This window comes from Chelon labrosus, assembly GCF_963514085.1.
Source record: "Chelon labrosus genome assembly, chromosome: 24".
Classification (NCBI taxonomy): Eukaryota; Metazoa; Chordata; class Actinopteri; order Mugiliformes; family Mugilidae; genus Chelon; species Chelon labrosus.
Genome location: NC_140357.1, coordinates 12,147,562 through 12,166,791, shown reverse-complemented (window position 1 = coordinate 12,166,791; position 19,230 = coordinate 12,147,562). Strand labels below are relative to the sequence as shown.

General features: G+C 40.7%; 3 protein-coding genes across 4 annotated transcripts; all 3 read right to left on the bottom strand.

The window, feature by feature from the left end:
• Positions 1-28: 28 nt before the first annotated feature.
• Positions 29-8,490, bottom strand: stat1a (signal transducer and activator of transcription 1a). 2 transcript variants are annotated; one of them, XM_084574720.1, is made up of 25 exons: positions 8,356-8,490; positions 6,924-7,051; positions 6,370-6,514; positions 6,164-6,259; positions 5,825-5,911; positions 5,654-5,732; positions 5,423-5,514; positions 5,152-5,303; positions 4,713-4,871; positions 4,537-4,629; positions 4,231-4,290; positions 4,107-4,127; positions 3,853-3,943; positions 3,607-3,648; positions 2,985-3,074; positions 2,787-2,885; positions 2,565-2,700; positions 2,398-2,453; positions 2,213-2,310; positions 1,978-2,117; positions 1,710-1,898; positions 1,546-1,621; positions 1,363-1,459; positions 791-829; positions 29-407 (listed from the first exon to the last, which is right to left on the bottom strand). In XM_084574720.1, the coding sequence occupies exons 2-25, from the start codon at positions 7,049-7,051 to the stop codon at positions 378-380; spliced, it is 2,295 nt and encodes a 764-aa protein (XP_084430846.1). In that variant the 5' UTR covers positions 8,356-8,490; the 3' UTR covers positions 29-377. The 2 variants fall into 2 exon arrangements, with proteins under 2 accessions (XP_084430846.1, XP_084430847.1); XM_084574721.1 differs by having other exon boundaries at positions 2,213-2,307.
• Positions 8,491-9,558: 1,068 nt separating this feature from the next.
• LOC311509410 (growth/differentiation factor 8-like) lies at positions 9,559-14,803 on the bottom strand. Its single transcript, XM_084574621.1, has 3 exons — positions 13,742-14,803; positions 12,875-13,245; positions 9,559-12,583 (listed from the first exon to the last, which is right to left on the bottom strand). The coding sequence occupies exons 1-3, from the start codon at positions 14,070-14,072 to the stop codon at positions 12,203-12,205; spliced, it is 1,083 nt and encodes a 360-aa protein (XP_084430747.1). The 5' UTR covers positions 14,073-14,803; the 3' UTR covers positions 9,559-12,202.
• A 2,480-nt stretch (positions 14,804-17,283) lies between these two features.
• Positions 17,284-18,891, bottom strand: LOC311509391 (uncharacterized protein). The gene is made up of 3 exons (XM_084574584.1): positions 18,826-18,891; positions 18,125-18,704; positions 17,284-17,571 (listed from the first exon to the last, which is right to left on the bottom strand). The coding sequence occupies exons 2-3, from the start codon at positions 18,648-18,650 to the stop codon at positions 17,507-17,509; spliced, it is 591 nt and encodes a 196-aa protein (XP_084430710.1). The 5' UTR covers positions 18,651-18,704; positions 18,826-18,891; the 3' UTR covers positions 17,284-17,506.
• Positions 18,892-19,230: the final 339 nt, after the last annotated feature.

The following is a 19,230-nucleotide window of genomic DNA, read 5'->3' as shown; positions in this document are numbered from 1 at the left end:
CTTTAATTTAAACAGTCATGAACCAATGTCTTCAATAAAAAGCTTTTATTTTTCCCACAAACATGAGATCACATTTTAATACATGTTTACTGTTAATCAGTGTATTTGGGTATTTTGAGTATTTTAGAGGCACTCGTCTGATCACATTCTTAAATGGTTAAAGCGTAGGCTCCATTTCACGTGTAATAAAAAGAAATATGTACAAATAAAGTGAGTCTAGTTAGTTTCTCCATGGTTTCTGCGTGGGGCGGCTCAGCTGACCTGAAGTCTGAAAGTTCTCCAAGCTCATAATGTAAGAGTGAAGCTCATGATAAAATGAGGAAATGTACAGTACAGTATGAGAAGGTTGAGGACGTTCAGAAGACCACGGTTCATGCTCAGTTTTCATCTGGGAAATCTGCACTCATCTGAAAAGAAAACAAGGACAACAAGTTAGAAGTTGAAGAGGAACTAGTGTTTCTCTTCTTGTTCCTTCACTGTAGAGTTTGTTTCACATTTACCTACCTTAAATCTCAGTTTAACACAATGCTTTTGTAGAATCACAGCTAGTTTGATCAAAAATGCAACTTGCACAATTATCTCTCTGTTTTCATTTTACTGCGGCCAAAAGTGCATTAGTGTGAGATTTGTGAGATTTAATCAAAAGCAGCCCAACTAGCAAGCAGGTTAAGATGACACAGTCCAATTGTTACGATGAATGCGGAGTAAACACATGCAGGGTGGGGCGTTTTATAGGAAAGTGTCGCCACACAACATGTTTATTAGAGCAACAGGTTAAAGTTGCATCTACCTGAGCATCAAACTCTCCAAACTCCATCAGGTTGGAGGCCTGAATGCAGAGCAGGAAGAAAGAAACAGAGACAGACGGAAAGATTTGTAGCTGGACAGACATCAGACGCTGGACAGGACCTCATTTGTGACTATAGTTATTAAATACTTATTGTTAAGCTGCAGGAGAACAAATAGATGTATTTCTATATTTAACATTTAAATAACATGATCAACACTGAATCTGTCTCTCTTGCTTCAAAGCACATCTAGTGGATTATTATATTTTAATAAATCTAAAAATAAAGTCATGTAGCTGTTTACTGCAGGTCCAACCATGCACACTTACAATTTAACCACCAGGTGGCACTAGAGCATCCACATCAAAACAAAAAGTACAATTTATCACTTCCTATTCTAAATATTTTATCCAATTTTGTCTAAATTTAACAATATTCTATTGGACGGTGTAAAGAGCCTCTGAACCATAGTTTGACATGTGATTTTAGAGGCTGAAGATTAGTTTAACTTAGTTTCTGAGGCATGAAGGTGGAGGGGAAAGCAGGAGTTTTAGGAAGTGAACGGGACACTCACCACAGCATCGATGTCTCCGGGTCCGACATACCTTTCCAGAACCTTATAGTCGTCAGGAGACATCGGCATCATGTTGTCCTGCAGTCTGGACGGATGTCTGAACCAAACATATATCAACTCTGGTTAATAAACGACTTTATTCACAGTAAATATGTTTTAGCGGTCGATGCTTTCTCTGCTTACACTTCAGAAACAGAAATGAGCTCAGTCTTCATGTAGCCCGACTTCTCCGTGTTCTCCACGTCCATCGGCTCTGGAGCTGCAAGTCAATTGAAGGTTTGATGAAGTTCGGTGCAGAAGAGTTTAAATTTTTACCGTGTGAATGGAGCACATCATGAGCGTCTTACTCTCTGAGGGTTTGGGGTAGTACTTCCCGAAGGCCTTGTCTTTGGGGATGTTGGGGTAGAGGAAGCGGAGTGGGTTCTCTGGAATGTTTTCAGCCGCCATCACCTTGTAGGTGCGGATGATGTCGGGCAGAGAAACGGCAGAAAGCTCCTTCTTCGTGTACGGCTCCACAGAATGAAAGACCGGCTTGTCTGGGTGAAAGAGAACACAAATGTTTAATCGAGAAGATGCAGCGGAAGCAGGTACTTGGTCCTGACCGCTGTACTTTACCGTGGACGTCGTGTTCGATCCAGGTGAAGGTGATCGCTCCCTCTCTGCTGCTCTCACTGAACCGGAGCAGGAAGGTACCCGGACACTTATCACTCAGCAGAGCTTTCTCCCTCTCTTTGCTGATGAAGCCCATGATGGAGCTGCACACAGACACACACACACAAACAAAACAGCCTCACATTCAGCTTATATCCTCCTCTGGAAACATTCACAATAAAATCCAAAGAGCACTCACCCGTCATTCCAGAGAGAAAGCAGATGTCTTTTAATCAGATCCAGGATTCCTTCGATCCACAGCCAGAAAGGAAACGCTTTCTCGTTGGCACTCTGCTGCTGGACAGATGAGGAGGTTCTTATTGCAGCAGGAATAAACTCAAGACAACTTTAACTTGGTAAAAAGAGTCAGGGGCTGTGGCTCACCTTGCAGAACTTGGTCCAGGGGATTTGTCCCTCTGGGTTCCTCTGTGCTTTGGCTCCTAAACAGAAAAACAGATTGCACATTTTCATTTGTGCAATGCATTGACAAATAAGAACAGTCTGCATGGCTGATTTTGGTAGCTGATAAAGGTAAATGCTGCATATCTGACCGAGCAGTTTGTCGGCGAGCATGTTGAGCTGCTCCTGGTTCAGGCCTCGCTTGGTGACGGAGGAGAACTGCCAGCTGAGAACCTCTGACAGCTGAGACCACTTAGCTTGAGGAGGGGAGAGGAAGAACTTCAGGTTCTGGAAAACAGAAAAGTCGGGGTAACTACAGAGCAGCAAGACGTGAAGATGAAGGTGATGGTGGAATTTAATCAAACTGTGCTCACCTTGGGCTCTGTGGTGAGCATGTTGTACCAGAGGATGGAGGCCCAGCCGCTGGGCAGCTGACAGACGTTAGAGATGACAACAACAGGCAGAGACATGGCCTACGACAACAGACAGTCATTAATAAACTATCCCTAGACATCAGACTGTGATAGTCAGTGACATGTGAATGCAGGAGTTTTGTTTGTGTCTCGTCTCACCTCCAGTTTGATGTCGAGTCCGGACTGGTTGAGCTGCAGCTCCGACTCAAAGCTGAGCGAGTGAAGCTCCTCGGTGACGATCAGAGGACCCTGAACGAAAAAACACAGTCAGCTTACACAAAAATACAACACAGACGGGGAAACCGAACTACAGAATTAACGGCAATTAAATTAGACAATTAAGCTGCAATTGACAGAAAATTAATCAGCGGCAACAAGTTCAGTTATTATTCAAGCAAACACAGCTACAAAGTATGAGAGTAAATTACAAGTATTTTAGTTCTGGGATGACGCCAGGTGAGAGACAATATTTAAGACTTTTAGAGATTAAAATCTTTCAAGGACTTTCTGAGAAATTCAGGGATTGTATTAGGTAACTTCTTTTAGGTATATAATTAATCAGAAATGATTAATAAAAATAAAGTCATCCCTTTTGAACCCTTTTAAAATATTTTCCCCAGTATTCAGGATTAGATGTGATTCTTAATTTCGCCACCAGATGGCGACGTGTCCCAACTAGTGATTTTTTAAATTACATTTTCTCTAATTAAATTCTCAACTATCTAAATGAGTAGGTTGACAGTGACTTCCTGAAACATGGTGGAGTTATAGAGCTTCTTACCTCATTTGTTCTGTTGCCAGCAACTTTCTGTTCTTTCAGTTGCTACACGGAGAAAAACATACAGTTAGAGAAATACATCTATTTTTATTTTTACAGACGCAAAATAATCTGTGTGTCTGATTAAAGCAGACAGGATTCTGTTTTTTTATACACCTTTTCTTGTCAAGTAACTTTATTGAAATACACAGTTATAAACGAATGTTAAAAATCATGCATGTATGTCAAATACTTAATGCCAACTCATACCAAATGTCTGAACTCTGCTGCCAAGCTGCCATTCGACTCCTCCATGTTCATGACTTTAGTGTTTGTTCCCAAAATGTTGAACTTTCGAAAGCTGTTTTTTTTAGAGGCAGCAACAATGAGTTAATAAATAAGATGTTAAAATGATTTATGCATCATTTATTTATATTTACGCATCATTGGAAGTGTTAGAAGATGTTGTTGCAGCGGTAATTTTGTAAGATATGTTCAAATATGAGTAAGTGGTTCAGACGTACCCTTTCTTCTCTGTGACATCCCTGAGGAAAAGATGAAGGTTCAGTATGTTTAGTGTTTAAAAACATGCAGCTACTGAGGTTTAAAGCACAAAAACTGACGTCAGAGAACATTAGATGAGCTTACTTATCAAACACAGCTTTCACTTTGAGTTGGTAGTTAAACTCCTGCAGCTTCACCAGAAACCTGGAAAAAAATAAATAAATAAATAAATAACACTTAGTGGACTGAAACAGGAAACTGACACATATGCAGAAAAATGACGTCTGATTTAGTCTTTGAACTTTCTTTCCTTTCATTTATTTTTGTGAAGTGTCTTTTTCTTTGTAAAACAGGTAAACCGCAGGTGTAATTAATGACATCAGCTACTGTTGGGCCTTGACAGGAGCCAGTAAGTAAGAACATCCTGTTAAATCTTTGCTTGTTTCTTACCGGAGTTTCACAGTAAACTGGACGCCTGTCTTCAGTACCAGGGGTCTCTGTGGGTGGGTGGGCATGCAGGGCTGCCTCTCTACGACCAGAGAGCTACACACACACACACAGATAGTAATAATGACTGACAGTCAATGATAAGATGATAAATAACTTGCATGTCAGCGGTTCCTTACCTGGAGAGGAGGTTCTTGAGGAGCTCCAGAGCTCGGGCCTCCAGGAAAGCTTTCTTCTGTGTGATGGGGTCGTTGTCGTACGTGAACTTCTGCTCCAACTCCTGCAGCTTCTTGAGGTGCTGACGAACCTGCTGGAGACTTTCTGCTACTGCTGTGAACCTGGTGGAGGTGGAGGAGGAAGAATAAGACAAAAGGCAGAGAGAGAAGGGAGAGTTAGAGGACAGAAAGGAGGAGGAGGAGGAGAGAACGGCAATAAAGAAAGTTGTGTTTAAAGTGGATGGATGACAGTAGGAGAGTAAGAGAATAGAAGAGATAGAGAGAATCAAGAGTACAGGGAGGTTGAAGAAGAGTAGAGGAGAGAGGAAGACACAGATGTCTTTGTAATCCCACAGAGGAAAACAGAGATTTATCTGTCATGTCTGGGTGACGGGTGTCTCACCAGTTCTGCAGCTGATCCACGCAGGCGTTGGGCGGGCCGCCGATACAGGCGATCTGCTGCCGCTGCTTCCACTCCGGCAGCTCCTCAGAGATCAGGTCTGTCAGCAACGCCTGAGTGACGTTCAGGAGATCACTCAGCTGGATCACCACGTCCTGACAAACGGCAGAGGGGACTTCATGTGCATGTGTACGACTGAACACATCATTATCAATGTCATCCTGGAGACACTGTGCGAAGAATAGCACCCCTCCTTCCTCCTCTCTCTGCTCACCTGACGTTTGGCTTTTAGATCAAGGCACATCCTCACAACCGTCATCTTCTCTTTCTCCAGCTCCTTTGCGGTCATGCCGTTCATTTCATTCTCTGCAGATTTTCCAAAAGAATGCGATATTAAATGTGACTGAAGTTTACTTTAATGTGTTTCCATCTCAAGAGCAAGTTCTCACCTATTTTGGACACAAATTTCCACCAGTTCTCTTATAAAAATATCTGATTTTCTCACCTCTGTTCTTCAGTGTGTTGACTTTGAAGTCGTACTCGTCCTGCAGGTCTTCCAGGTTCTTGATGTTCTGATCGACCACCTGAAAAGAAGAATTACCTGCGTATTAATGACAATTTAAAGCCAAGCTGCTGTAGGAGAAACTGATAGTATCTCAGCAGTATTTTGTTTCACCTGGACTCTGTCTTTCATCTCCTTCACTTTGTTGTCCAGCTTCTGTTTCTCCACCACCATGGCCGACACAATCCCCTCACCCTCCTGCTGCAGGTCACACAGTATTTTACTCCTCTTTCAACGTATAATAATGTTTTAATGCTCTTTCTTTAGGAAACTTTTCTTTGATAATTCTCTAAAAAATGATCAATTTAAGTAGTTTAATTTGCAATAAAAACATTAATTAGAACTTTTTATTTTTCTTACCGAGTCCTGTTAAAAAAAAGCAAAAAAAAAAAGCCATTTTGAAAGTTTCTTGAAAAAAAGAAGTTCAGTCCTGCTCTGAGCAGCAGGTTTTACCTCGGCGCTCTTTGCACTGTCTAAGATCTTCTGCTCCTCCTTCAGGTTTCTGGAGATGATCATGGCCATGTGGACGGGATCCTCCTGGAACCGATCCTGGAGAGACAATCGCTCTGCACTTAGAATCCGACAGACTGCACGAAGAATGTTTTTAGACAGTTTAATGCGACCTGGCTCGGATCGGAGTATCGGCTCCAGGGTCTGACCTGCAGGTTCCTCTTGATCTTGCGGATGTTGTGCTGCAGCAGGAAGTTGTTCTCCAGAGCGAAGCGGCTGTGCTGGTCGTCCAGCTGAGCGAGGAGATCGTGGAACCGAACGGTGGCCAACGAGTCCTGAAACGCCACCGTGTCCCTGAGGAGGCCGAGGCACAGAGCAGAGCACAACTCCACTACAGGCATTCAACGAACTTAATTAGTTTAGTCTCATAACTATTGACTAATATTCAACCTGCTGAATTTCATGGACTACTTTAAAAGAAGAGTCTATATAGTGATGGTCTTTCCTTTGAGTCTTTCTATAACCGTTTGAAGGCAGCTGCTATTTGTTTTAACTCTGACAGGACTGATGTTTCACACCATCAAGCCACAACCACCACCTACACACTGCAGATCCGTGGGTTCACTTCTGTGCATTAAGCACCAGACTAGTTAATAATAATCACATGCTGCAATCACATCTACATGATAAATTATTTATGGGTCATTACCTTGACCACATTAAGGGGTCACCTATTATTCTCATGCAGCGTTTGACTGCTTACCAGTCGATGCTTTCAATCCACTTGCTCAGGTACTGTCGGATGTCCATGGGGAAGGAGTCGTCATACAGCTGGTCCACCTGCTCCAGGTATTTGCAGTCCAGCATCTGAAGCTGGCACCACTGCGCCATCTTGTAAAAACAAATCTTGTGTTAATAAAAAAAGACAAATTTTTGGAAACACCACAAAGAGATCACTTGCGCCTCTGTGCGTCTCAGCGTATATGAGATTAACTGTCAGAGATACGTTTCCTTTTCACTGATAGATGAAACAGAAAATATCCGCAGTCTTTTGTTGCAGTCACCAAACCAGCAGGTTGTTGACAACACTTGAAATTAGGTAATTCAAAGGGCTGATGTGATAATTACGCTGGGCAGAACTGTGTCTGCCTCGTCCCCGACTCAGTTGTACTCTGAGAGAAAGATCTGCATTAGAAATTAAAACTATCACCGAGACGGTTTTAATTTGTGGAGATGACCCTTAATTCAGGTTTAATGGGAAGTTTTAAACTGTATTCACTGCCAACAGGAACACCTGTACCCATGTTTTAAACTCTCCGACTCTTCAGATGTTTGCAGCGTGAAGATAAATAAGTTATCCTTATATTTTTAAATACAACTGGTCAGAACATCGAAGGATACTGTTGCATCAAATATTACTGTTACAATTTAAGCTCAGTTTTATTTATTATAAGCTGTCGAGGGCGGATGTAGGAAGGTGAATAATGTCATCCCAGGTTTCGTTTTCCTCACCGGTAAACTCAAGCATCACTCTTGAACTTCTTATTATATTACAACAGAGACACTTCCTGGACAAAATCAAAACAGGACTGTGTATGGAGTTACTGTCCTGGATAAAACACAATATTTTGTATTGTTTCATGTTAAACTCGTGATGGTATTTAACGGCACAGCTTTTATTTTTAGAGAATCATAAGCCTCTGTGGCTGTTCAGGTCACCTGTGCAACTAACCGACCTGCAGGCTCTCCACAACCAGACCCCATTCAGAAAAGTGTCTTTTTAAAGATTTCTACTAAAGCGTCATGCAATCATACACGTTAGAGCTAGAATCAACGCCTAATCTCATAGTCGGTGCTTCACTAGAGAGTTCGGCCTATATGTGGTTCACTTAGGAAATAATATTACCACATTTAGCACAGTCACACATTTATGTTGCAGACTTCAGGTGGTGGTGGACGGGGACAGACGACACAAAGCTGTAAATTATTGAATTTTAACTGAACTGACAGCCCATTAGGCAGCTACACGCATAGGCAACATGGCGTAAACGACATTTGGCTGTTATCTACTCGAGTTATCTTACATTTTAATCCACTTGCAACGGTCGAGTTCAACTGCTCTGTTTTGTTGACTCGATACGACAACAGACACCTAAATAAAAGCAATAAGCGAGGAAGTCAGTCACTAAACTTACCTTTGAGGTTTGAAGAAACGTGTAAAGTCACAAAGAGGAGTGTAAGTGTTAATCCGAAAAGGTTTGCTCTTCCCAAAATTGAGCAACCGACGTACCAAAGCAGCAACTATGATGTGGTGTCGCTGAACTGTACGGAAATACCATGAGCCAATCAGCGCTTAGAATTCACGACAGGTCCCCGCCCCTGTCCTGCTCATAGCCAATCAGAACGACGAGAAGGAGGCTGTTCCGACAGTCAGCAGACAGAGGCAAATAATAAATATAACACACACAGTGTTTTTCATGTAAATGTGTTCCTATGAGCGCAAGATCTAGCGTGAACACGTGTTTTGTGTTTTTATAGACTTTTTATATGACACACTGTGTGTAAAATGCATTTTTAAAAAATTAAAAGTAAAATACTGGTCCGTTTTTGAGGGAGTGAAGCCAATACGCGGAACAGCTTCGGGAGACCACGTGTTTTCAGAGAAAGAGAAAGTATACCTGTTAATACGAAACTGAATCTTAACCATCTCAGGCTCAGTTTCATATTATAACGTTAAATTTGTCCAAAATAAGAATAATTGTCCACAACTATCAATTGTGACTCTTTAATGAAGTCTTTATCGTTTTGGTTGTATGATCAACACTGTGTTTTATTTCAAAAACAATTAGCAGAAATAGTAATCCTATATTCATTAGAATAAGATAAAACAAAAACGTACTAATCAGATGTTTTATAAGCATGTGGTGCGCTTCATAGATTCTTTTCTTTGTCATGTTTATTCTAATAATGGTTGTAATTGTTAAAGACTGAGTAAAGATAAAGTTTGATGTTAAAACGACTTCAGATTGTTCTGATGAGGAAGAGGAACTGAAACTGGACTGTGCTTTATTATGAAAGGTTATGAAAACAAAACAAAACAAAAAAAACTTTTTCATAAACTGTATGAAAAATTATGTAGTTAGGAAAATATGAACACTTTGTTAAGTAACCGAAATCTAAATAATGAAACTGTTTGACCATGAAATAAAGAATTAAAATGACCCACAGTTATGAGCAAACTCTCCTCACTTATTTCAACACTTTGAGATTGAAATGTGGACATTTACTGAAGCATTTATCATTGTTTCTATTTATGTACAGAGAGAACAAAACTCCAGGGTCCACATATCTTTTGAGACACGCAAATATCCAAAGCACACAGTCAGCGTTTAAGTATAGGAGCATAAACTATCTGAAAAGAACTACATTTTACCAGTATGGTGTACTTTGGCGCCCTCGTGTGCTCAAAATATGTGCTTTCACCTAAATAACAACAAAAACATTAATGCAACACAAAATTATATTTATTGAAAACTAAAATAATATATATTTTGCAGTTTTGTGGTTTAGGGACTCTTCACACAAGTAAAAGTACCAAAACTGCAAGATAAAAATATTCAATTAGCAAGTTAAAATCCCACAAAGTAAAAGTACTGAAGTAAATCATTTTGCAGAATGTCAGAAAGACTACATTATAAATACTGATGCACCAGTTTTTAATTTCTACCCATTTTAATAATAATATAATATTAACAGAAGAGTTTTGTGTCTCTAATGGGTTTTTCAAATAACAATAATGTTGTGCTGGAATAATTAATGATAGAAAAGTGACAATACTTGCAGGAATAAACATAACGCAATGACAGAAAAATCCAAATATGCACCAATTAAGATTTTGCAGAAAAGCTGCAACAAAAAAAAAATGAAAAAGTTAACTCAAGTTCACAACAGAACCACCAGCATGAATCGTCACTCGTGGACATTCTGTTCCAACGGCAGGACAAGGACGTTTGGGTCAGAAACCCCTGTGAAGCGCAACAACAACCAGGACATCTGCACTTGGCTGCAAATTGAGCTGAAGCCTCCCTCTGAGATCACAGTTTCAACTCTTACACTTAAATATTAGATGCTGGAGACCAAACGTCCGAGGCCATTTATGATTTCTAGATGTGACCCAGCCTCTGGAAAATAATCGGTTCTCATTTTCTTGAGATCTTGAGAAGAAGGTTAGGATTGAAGTTTCTCCACTGGCCCGACTAACAACTGCCACATAGCACAGCTGAATGCTGACAGTCATAAACTGCAGGAAAACCTGTCTATAAAACATACCAAATATTTAATATTTACCAAAAACAAAAGAATTCAGTTTAAATGTAATCAGTTCCTTTGCCCTATATTATATTTATACTTGTAGATGTTCATCAGATTTCTGTTAGAATAATGAAAAACAAAACCTCAATAGGTCTCCTTAGTGCATAAAGGTTTCCTGTGACTGTAGAAGCTTTATATTTGACAACTGGTTGTGCATCATGGTGTTGGTTTCATGACCCAATCATGTTTGAAGGCGAATGTGATGAATCATCATTCAGCGTCCTATGAATGATGAAATGCTGCTGATCCGTCCGGAGTCAAGTTAGTCCTTAACGCAAAAATTTTCAGGTTAAAAAAGAATCCTGCAAAAAAAGCATTAAAATACAAAGAAGACAAATTGCAACAAGATTTGTTGGATTTTGCAATGCACCACCAATATAAGAATAAAGACACAATAAGAAGAATATTATTCAAAAATGTGAAAATGTTTACATGAAGGCATTCAACTTCTAACTGTCTTGGCGTACATGAAAGCTTCACACAACTTCACCAAAATTATAATTTCCTGGCCTCAACACTTTAATATATGATGTCATGACGCCATGACAGAAGACAGGGTCATTCCAGTTGTCTTACAACATACCACACGAGCCAACACAACAAAAACACACTGACAGAATAAAAGCTCAACACTGAACAACACACACCTGCAACAACGTCCATAAAATAATCCATCCCTTTCTCTCTCTGTTGCTGTGACGCTCTTGGGAAGTGATCACAGCGAGATGTTTGCAAAGAAGCGCTGGGACAGAGAGGGTCGACGTATTGGCTCAGAGTCATTCAGTTCATGTTTTTTAAAATAAAGGCGCACGTGGAAGACGCCCTGCAGGGTTTGCCCTGGTCAAAGCTCAAATCAGGGCAGGTTTACATATAAAAGGAGGACAGTAAGCAGCAGGAGTCTGGCTTTCTTTCATCATCTATCTATACCATTTGCTGAGTCTGAAAGTCTTGTTTCATGTGAACACATCTGTGTTAGGGTGCTCGAAAAAGTTCCTGACATTTGTGCATCCAACTGGCTGTTACTGGTTAATTTATCATCCTTCAACAAACATTTAACTGAAAATGTTATTTTAGCATCTTTGTTGTAGCTGTTTTCAAAGACAAAGCCCTAAAAAGCTTCAGCAGCAAACAGCACATATACACAGTAAGAAATAACTAATGGACATAATGGAGAATTTAGCTTCTTGAGAGGTAAATATGTCTCTCAAGAGCTGATGGAAACCAAAAACCTAAAAAGGAAAAGCAAGACTGATCTTACATTCATCAAGGGGATGCAACCCCAACAACTTTATAAGGAGATAACATATCACTGTTGAGTGGCCCAGGTATTCACGACCAGTTTAAAAATGGATGACAAAGACTGGTGCATTCACAAAATGTAAACCACAGTCAAGGATGCTTTGTCCATCATGCTGGTGTCATACTTTAATTTTTTTGGTTTTGTGTGTATTTGGCTAAAAATGCAAAGTACAAAACTAAAGAATAACTTTAAAGAGCCCACTTCCTTGGAAAAAACTCATGCCATTTCTCTCGTGGAAAATCTTCAACATCCTTAAAACCTGCTCATTTGCTCGTGTTCTGAAACTACTGCATCAAATTAAGATTTCACACTTTTGCTGAGAACTGAGCTTCTGTTATCGGCCTTAGGTCCTGCAGGAGGCCTCGTAGTCTTCAGGAGCAGCCACAGTGGTCGACCACCATGGACGGGATCTTTCCGTAAATTATCTGCTCCTTGCGGTTGAAGTACAGCATGTTGATGGGCGACATCTTGGTGGGCGTGCAGCAGGGCCCTGCGGTGCCCCGTGGGTTGGCCTTGTTCACCAGGTGTGCATGTGGATACTGCTGCAAGTGCATGAACTCACACTCCCCTGAGCAGTAGTTGGCCCGGTAGCGCTTGGGCGCGATGATCCAGTCCCAGCCGAACTCCTCGAAGTCCACAGTGAGTGGGTAGCGACAGCAGCGTGTCTCCGCAGATTCCTCATCACAGTTGAGGCCCGAGTCTCGTCGAGACCTCTTGGGTTTGTCCAGTATCTTCACCTCAATGAATGGTTGCTGGAAATTAATAAAGCAACAAGACTTTAAGACTGTCTTTCTGTGCAGCTTTGGAGCTCAACAGATACTATAATTATGCTACATACTAGAAATGCAGTGAATCTGCCAAATTGTTTTGGAAGTAAACCATGTATTACTTTTTATTTATGACAAATAAACCTGAATCTAAACCATGTATTGCTTTTCTCATTCATTCATTCCCACTTGATCAGAGTAACAAAGTTTCCAGAACAAATTTTGAGCATATGAGTTTAAGGTTTATGTTAATATTTTGATTTGTGTTGCACTCACCAGCCCTTCCTCTCCAGGTTCGGCTGAGGTGACAGCGAGGTCTTCTCCTTTGGAGTCATAAGCATTGATCTCTATACCATAGTTGGTTTCTGGTTGACGCAGCCAAGCCTGAAGCAGAGACTTGATGTCAATGCTCTGCCAGGAACCAGCGCCGGCGTCAGTGTCAATCTTCAGGGAGCGCACCCGGACACGGGTGTTGTTTCCCTCCTTCCCGGGTTTGAGGCGAGAAATCTGCAGGAAGACAGTGGTGACCATGTCGGCAGGCCGCAGGTGAACCCACAGCTGAGCGCTCAGGATGTTTTTGGGCTGGATCTTTGGACTGAGGCTGAACAGACAACAAGAGGACAACTCGTCCTGGGCGATCAGATTGGCTGGAAGAAATAATTCATATGAAATGTTAAAGTATCTTGTCATATGCAAATAATTTAACTGGAGTTTGGGGTGGCTATCCAACAGTTTTTATAGAACTACATGTAAGAATGGTTTAAGAACTTAATTTGGGTAGATATGTATGAGCCCCTGACTTTAAAATATATTACATAATATATGGAGGTATATTTTTACAGCAGTGATTGTCTACATCACAGAAAAGAAGGTAAAAGGTGTCCAGATGGTGGCACAGAGGAAAGATCAGAGGGTCACTGTGGTAATAAGGTGTAATGTTTGTATTTTTCTCACCTATATAAACACTATACATGAAAAGCAAAAATAATGAGAAGAAACCGTCTCCACTTTACTGTGTTGCTGCTTCGAGGTAAGTTTTACGCACACGATTTACGCATGTACTTCGCATTTTACGCACAACAATCAAAGCAAAGCAAAATAAGACAAAACACAATGAAACTTTCTTTGGTCGGGTTTAGTTACTCTTGGTGGCCATGGTGATGATAGTCTCCGTCGTTGCGTGGTCCTCGTCTTCCACCCGCGGGTCGTACTGGTCAAGTAGCTGGGTCAAAGGAGGTGCTTTTGGGAGCAGCTGGCGGATCATGTCCCGGCTTATGTTGGGCGCCTGTTCGAGGCGCAGGATGCTGAGGATCTGCGACTTGATGCTGTGGAGCCTCATTTGCTTGCTGTGCTCCCGGAAGTCACAGGCTGAGCACTGCTCTCCGCTCTCCACCAGCAGCTTCGAGGTCTGGTTCATCTCCATGGTAAAACCCGCAGAGAATAACGAGGCGGTCAGGCAGAGAAAGAGGAGCATCCTGAAGAGAAGAAGAAGTCAGTGGAATGACGCTGTCTGATATGCGTCTGTCCCTGAGCCTCAGGACTTTATGATTGGCTGCAAAAGGGGTCTTTTTTCTATGAGTGAAATTTTAAAGAGGTAGCAGTACGTTCAGTGAAATTTTATTTAATGCAATAAAGGTATTGCAAATGATATGTCAAAGGTTTGAATTACAAAAACAAATTAGCTGTCCACACGAATGTCACCTGTCGCAACTGATGGGCCTCTAAAATCTGAGTGGAAGATGATAATAAATCTGACTTTTTAACATGTATTCCTCAGTTTGTCAAATCAACATCAGAGTAGAATAAATGAAAAGAAAAATCTAAAAGAAAGACAAGCACAGATTGCGTGGCTGTTGCTGCACTTTGAGAGGTTCGTTTTATTAAAATACAAAATGCATTTTCCAGTCTCGTGAACTGACTTTGTTGCCACCAGATGGCACCACTTCATCTGTGTCCACATGCAGAGCTGGACTGACTCCCACCCTGTGTAAAGACTCTGAAGGCACAGTCACCTGCTGACCTGCTCAAGCAGATATCAGCAGCATGATTTGAAGCTGCTGTCATAAACTAAAAGGCTTTGTGGTGTTTTCTGAATCAGCTACACTTGATCTGCAGCAGCAATGTGAGTAAAAATGGTTTTACTGTGAACTGAGCAGTTATCTATAGATAACACATGAACGCACCAGAAATGTTTACCAAATAGTTATGTTATCATAGATTTACTACTAATTACTTAAGAAATTACATAAATCCCCCAAACTGCAAATATACCATTAATAGAAGACACATGGGCGCCACATTATAAACCAATATCTAGTTGAATAAATATTTATTTTTTCCATTTTATGATGAGTTTTGGGTGGTCTGGTGTTATCTGCTCCTCCCACCAAACTAGTACAGCTGCCTGTTTATCAGCTGCTCTAGAGGTCACAGACCTTAAATTAGCCCGAGAGTAGCTGCAGCACAGCGCAGCACGTGAAGGATTAAAATGCTATGATATTTCATTTTTTCAGCTTTGTGAAGCATTTCTTGGATGTTTGGTTTTCAGTGAAGACTGCTGTCATTCAGATTACCTTGGTTTTATTGTTTCTGGATCAACAAAAGGCTACAGGTAATGATATGTTTCTTTAAAGTCGACAAGAAGTCTCTGTTTGGGTGAAAACACCTCGTGGAAGAGTTCAAAATTAATATTAAATAAATGGTTCTTTTCAGCAGACATGGAAATCAACATCAATTGGTTCTGAAAAGTGGACAGCTCCTGCAGTCTCTTGGTGAAAATGGGATGTAATAAATCCAGATGCAGGTCTTCAGCCGGTTCAGAAAAAGTGAAGGAGACTGTTATCTATACACATGAAACAGAGGAGTTTCTGAAGGACGTACACGAGGCTAAATGTTTTATAAGTTCAGCTGACTGTTGTTCATCAGTCCCTCCTCCAGTCAGCAGAGCAGTGCTGGACTTTGCTCAGAGGATGTCAGAGGATATTGTTGCTCAGGCTCTGCAGCTCTGCTGGGAGGTGGAGATTCGATACAAGGAGCTGCCTTTCATCGACGCTGAATGCGATTATATTATATGAACTGACAGAAACTTTCTACGTCAAGTCCGACTGCACCTGTACACAAAATGTGTTGGCGATGAAGCTGGTGAAAATGCCAGGTTGTCATCTGAACCTCTAATTTTAGAGAAATGTAGCTGCTCATCACAGACCTTCTGTCCACAACTGAAGAATGTTTTTGTCATTTCTTCACATTGCAAAACATGAGTTTCAGTCAGGAATACGGTGACATTTTGCATAAAACTGTGATTAGTGAGGAAGAAATCTTATTTTTGAAATCTCAAAAAATGTTGTTATGTAATCATCAGATGAATCAAAGCCCTGAGCTCTAAACTTTCCTTTAAATTCACAAATATTTCTTACAAGTAACAGAATAAGACAGGACTGCATCTTCATCTGAAACAATCATTTTACTTTCAGTGGCAGATTAATCAACATTTTAAGCTCTAGTGAGTTTTTGTGACAGCAGGAGGACGTGAGCTTTAGCTTCCTGCTTGCTACCACTTGATGTCACTAGTGACTATATTCCTTCCAACTCATGCACTCAAACACATGGAAATGTTGAAAGCCACTAATTTGTTGTTTTTTGTCCATGAACTATTTGGGATTTACATAAGAAAAAAAAAATAATTTTACACTAAATAATACATGAACATTATGTAAAAATGGAGCCTACTGTGTGTCAGAAAGTGACATGGGAAAATGACATATAGAGACACTTGCTCAACAGGACGACCTTGTCCTTCAGCTTGTTTACAGGTGGAAGAGTTTCAGTGGAAATGAAACCATAATCAGAGTTGAGTCGGGGTTAAGTCAATGAAAGGATTTCATGTCAGCAACTTTACTTTGATCACAGAAAGAAACTCTCTCTGGTTGGAAGAGAATACTTTCAAATAAAGGCAATTTACTTTTTATACAGGTTTTAAAATCTATATTTTTAGACTGACTATTCATGTGATTTAATGTAGACTGAGAGACCAAAGGTAAATGTTTCGTTCATGAAGAAAAATAATCATTGCATACCTTTTATATTGAGTTAATACACTTATTATCTGAATATAAACATTTGAATAATCAGCAGGGGAGGATATCAGTCTACAAACAATAGTTCTGGAAAAATGAAATGCAATATTAATCAGGGTGCAAGACTAAAGATAGGTTAAACGTGTGTCAATGCATGATGTTGTTTTATAATTTTAATGCTCACTTTGAGTATGTTAGCTTTATTTTCTATTCAGATATTCCTGTTGTTTAACAATGTGGTTTCTACAGCCTTTAACTTTTTATGCCCACGTACAAAACTATTTGAAACCACGCAGGCAGGTAGACCGCCTCTTCATCTGCAAATTGTTGTGTGTGGTGGAAACATGTCACCTCAACTGACTCAGCAACTCCACCCAAAGGTGTGACCTGCAGCTCCAGGCTGCATGGGTGGATCGGAAATTATGATGTTTTGTGCGATGCGTTTACAACAAAGAAGCTTAACTGGTAGAGGGCATAAAGGACTTTTATTCAGAATATAAAACACTATTCATGTCTTGTTTCTACAAGCAAACTCTTTGACTAAGGAGATGCTTTCATCCAATTTGTATATTCAAATTCAGCTTGCAAAGAACTCATCATACACTAGGAGCTATTTCAGATTTTTATTTCATTTAAGAGCAGAAATACAACTTAAACCATTTTCTTTGTACACATGCTGATACAGTAGAGAATGTTCACTATTCTATTTCATGCAGTTAATTCTTTGCAGCCATCTTCTCAGCTTGTTCGGCTGAGTTTCAAAGGTTGCAGGAATCTGTAGCAAAGTGTAAAACAGCTGTTCAATATCAGTACAGTGTAGAATGCCTTCACATCATCTATCTATTAAAAAATGCTTCAGAGGAAGAGTACTCTTCAGGTGATCGGCGTGTCTGCTGCCTAACAGAACAAAATAAGACAAGAGGAAATTAGGTTTTCTCCAAATAATATATGCAATCCAGTGAGCTGAGCAAGAAAACACACTTCAACAAGACAAACTGAGGTATAGTTGAAAGCCATGTAGTTCTCAAATGTCAGCTAAGGAGCTTCTCAAGTTGTCTCTCTTTTCTTGATTGAGACTAGTTCAGTTCTTCTTCATATTGGACATATTTTCTTTTGTAGTCTCCTAACTTGGTTCGTGCTACAATGCAAACAAATTGACTTTGAGGTACTGACTGTTAAAGGATGAATGCTAAATAATGTCCTCGGTCCTCATATACAGTTCATGAGTAAATCTGTGACACTGCATTTGCTCTAACTGAGCTCTGCCCTCTTAAAACTAGTGAGAGTTTAGAAGTAGACACACAAAAAAAAGAAATCTCTGATGTGAAATAACCAAAGACACTTCCTACTTTGGCAGAATACAACCTTCTGTCTTCATGTAGCTTCAGTTTAGCAAAGTAACGAGTGAAAAAAAGGTGTTTCAGGGTCTTTAATGAATTTTGTATCTCACCCGTATTCACCTCTCTACCAGTGTCCACCTCCTCTTCCATGCCCACGGCCACGCCCATGACCATGACCACGGCCATGCTTGTGCTTGTGTTTGTGGCCATGTTTTTTATGGTGGCCGTCGCCATCACTTTCACTGCCACTTCCACTACTTCCTCCACTCCCTCCACTCCCTCGACTGGGGCTTCCACCACCGCTCCCACGGCGTTGACGACGAGGACTGTGTTCGCGCTCATGATCACGGTCTCCATGGCGATCAGGGCTGTGTCTGTCCCTGTTGCGATCCTGGTCACGGTCAGGGCTGCATTTCCTGTAGTCGCCATGGCGGTCATCTCCATGATCATCTCTACGATGGTCATCTCCATGGCGGTCATCTCTACGATGGTCATCTCCATGGCGATCATCTCTACGATGGTCATCTCCATGGCGATCATCTCTACGATGATCATCTCCATGCTGACCATCTCTATGATGATCATCTCCATGGCGACCATCTCTTCCATGGTCCCCTTCAGGCCCATGGCCCCCATGGGACCCCTGGTCCCCGGGCTGGGGGCCCAGGTTGTAGCCTGATGGGTGGGTGTCTGTGGGAGCACCAATAAAAAGACAGAGTCACTCAAAGTTATATATTTTATGGAAGTTGAATTTCATGCTCATATCATTTCTCCACGGTCAATAAAAGAAGAGATGAACCGTGCATCTTACCTGAGCTGGTGCTGAACATTTCTGCCACTGTCGACAGAGGATCACTTTGATACTAAATAAAAGAAAACAGGGAGGTGCCCATTTACATTTCAATTAAACCAGTTTGACTAGATGGCATGAAAATTATAGGCTTGGCAGTTTATTATGTGGAGCTTTGTCAGCCTATTATAAACCAATACACCTGCCTGTTTTAGCATTTCTGAGTTCATTGCTTTAAGTTTAAAGTGTTTTAGTGTAAATCCTGACATAATATGACAAAAATATGCATTTGTTCACTGTTGTGTTGATCTGATTGCTTTCAGGCAGTGAAGTCAAGATTAATTCCAGGTTCCACATTATCATCAGGGCAAATATGTCACTGCCACTACAAAAATTTATTACAAATGTATGTTTGAAACCTCTGAT

Coding starts and splice junctions, on each gene's coding strand:
- LOC311509410 (XM_084574621.1), bottom strand. CDS start 14,072: ATGCTCCTCTTTCTCTGCCTGACCGCCTCGTTATTCTCTGCGGGTTTT. Junction 13,246..13,741: donor CATCACCATGGCCACCAAGA/GTAACTAAACCC, acceptor TATTTCTTCCAG/CCAATCTGATCGCCCAGGAC. Junction 12,584..12,874: donor AACCTGGAGAGGAAGGGCTG/GTGAGTGCAACA, acceptor ATTAATTTCCAG/CAACCATTCATTGAGGTGAA.
- LOC311509391 (XM_084574584.1), bottom strand. CDS start 18,650: ATGGGGGCCATGGGCCTGAAGGGGACCATGGAAGAGATGGTCGCCATG. Junction 17,572..18,124: donor TGGTAGAGAGGTGAATACGG/GTGAGATACAAA, acceptor TTGTTCTGTTAG/GCAGCAGACACGCCGATCAC.
- stat1a (XM_084574720.1), bottom strand. CDS start 7,051: ATGGCGCAGTGGTGCCAGCTTCAGATGCTGGACTGCAAATACCTGGAG. Junction 5,912..6,163: donor ACAGTGCAAAGAGCGCCGAG/GTAAAACCTGCT, acceptor TGTGACCTGCAG/CAGGAGGGTGAGGGGATTGT. Junction 4,291..4,536: donor CAGTTTACTGTGAAACTCCG/GTAAGAAACAAG, acceptor ATTTTTTTCCAG/GTTTCTGGTGAAGCTGCAGG.